Below are 1,994 nucleotides of genomic sequence, written 5' to 3' on the forward strand. Positions count from 1 at the left end.
AGCACCCACATCTTCCTCTCTTAATTTATATTTTTGAACACCCACATCTTCCTCTCTTAACTTATATTTTTGAGCACCCACATCTCTCTCTCTTAACTTGTATTTTTTGAGCACCCACATCTTCCTTCTTAACTTGTATTTTTGAGTAGTACATAAGTGGAACTAAGTACTGAAATGAAGTAATGAAAAACTCTCTGAAAACTATGTGCAATTCAAACAAAATCGATAAGAAATATATTTTCTCTTCCTACCAAACTATCCAAATAAATACGGCAAAAATAATAGGAAAGATTTCACACCTTTACCTAAACGTTTTCTTCACAATGTAAATATAGCAAGGAAAAATAGTGCGTGATGAAACCGCTATGTAGGTCTGCGTATGACTGCATACGTATCTCCTATTGTCAAAGACAGCAAGGTATGTAGATACAATCATATACACAAATGCCTGCTTAATACTACCCATTTAATAGACATTTTGTTAAATTATACTTAATATTTGTTACAAAAAGATACTTGAATTTTAAATAAACGTTTAGGCTTTTATATGACCGTATATGATATTAAAAATGTTTTTTTTAAAATAATTTTTAACAGGGTGATTCCGGAGGCCCTCTGGTGATAGAAGATAATGGAAGTTGGGTATTACTGGGCGTGGTTGCATTCGGTTATAAATGCGCTGAACCTGATTTTCCTGGTGTTTATACAAGTGTTACTAACTACCTGGAGTGGATCGCTGCCAACACGGAACTAGGAAAATAATTAGCTTTTATGTCGTGGTTGTTTACTAATCTGTGTAGTTTTGTTTGCTAGAAAAACATTGTTATTATCATTTATACTTTACTTAACCAGATAATCTTGTTTAAAGTTCCGGGAAGACACTATCTGTGGTTACACTTATAAATGAAATTAAACTTTCTAAGGTAGTTCTTCATAAAAATCAAATTTTCTTGGCATCAATTTATTGCGTTATTTTAATATAAGTAACAATGTAAACTTTATATCTTATTATAAAATTGTTCATAAATACAGTATCAAGAAGATAGCTTGCTCTACCATTAAAAATAAAATATCTTTAAGGAAAATCTATCTTCACACTATCCGATTATTTATTTAATCAGTTTGGTATTGTTATTATATTATCTTAAAACCTGCATTATACTAAAAGTACTGATTAAACGTTATTATATTTATGATTTGTTAGCAAATCTTAATCAACAGCTTAATAATGGGCTTTTATGTATGTTGGATTAGTAAACAATAAACTATAAAAAAAATCATTATATCGTACGGAATGAAATGTTATGTGTTAAAGAGGATAAGTAAGTTTAAGAACTTTCAGGGAGAGAGAGAACGTCTATCTAGAATTTTCACTGGCTAATATATGTATGTAGAAAAGGAGTACTTGAACAGTCAAGCAAAAATTAACATCACAAAGGAGGACCGCGTTAAAAAGAGCAAATCTAAACCTGCGTTGAAAGACATTTTCATCAACAAAACAGACTAAAACATACCGACAAAAACAAACAAACAAACGAAATTGAAGACGCTGCATAAATCCAAAGGAACCCCATGGTACAGGCTATAACGTGCCCTGGTTTTGGAGGCAAATGAGGAAGTAGGACCCATATTGCGGTGGGGATACACAGTCTACCAGTATTAACTTCTGTCTCCCACGTTGAAGAAAACAAAATCCAAATAATAATAATAATCATAAAAAAATACAAGTTAATAGAGGAAGATGTGGGTGCTCAAAAATACAAGTTAAGAGAGGAAGATGTGGGTGGTTACTTAGATATTAACATCATGAAGAGTTTTAACTTATGTACTAGGTTATTTAGATATTAACATCACGAAGAGTTTTAACTTATGTACTAGTTACTTAGATATTAACATCATGAAGAGTTTTAACTTATGTACTAGTTATTTAGATATTAACATCATGAAGAGTTTTAACTCATGTACTAGTTATTTAGACATTAACATCATGAAGA

The 1,994-nt window shown here is 31.0% G+C and overlaps 1 protein-coding gene across 1 annotated transcript in view; it reads left to right on the forward strand.

Annotated features, from left to right (window-relative positions):
* Window positions 1-1,274, forward strand: part of LOC106464944 (clotting factor B-like) — an 18,745-nt gene extending 17,471 nt beyond the window's left edge. Inside the window, exon 8 of the mRNA XM_013925117.2 lies at window positions 598-1,274. Within this exon, the coding sequence (XP_013780571.1) occupies window positions 598-762 (165 nt within the window). The 3' untranslated portion in view covers window positions 763-1,274. The remainder of the gene's footprint in view (window positions 1-597) is intronic.
* Window positions 1,275-1,994: the final 720 nt, after the last annotated feature.

This window comes from Limulus polyphemus, unplaced genomic scaffold (genome assembly GCF_000517525.1).
Source record: "Limulus polyphemus unplaced genomic scaffold, Limulus_polyphemus-2.1.2 Scaffold1791, whole genome shotgun sequence".
NCBI lineage: Eukaryota > Metazoa > Arthropoda > Merostomata > Xiphosura > Limulidae > Limulus > Limulus polyphemus.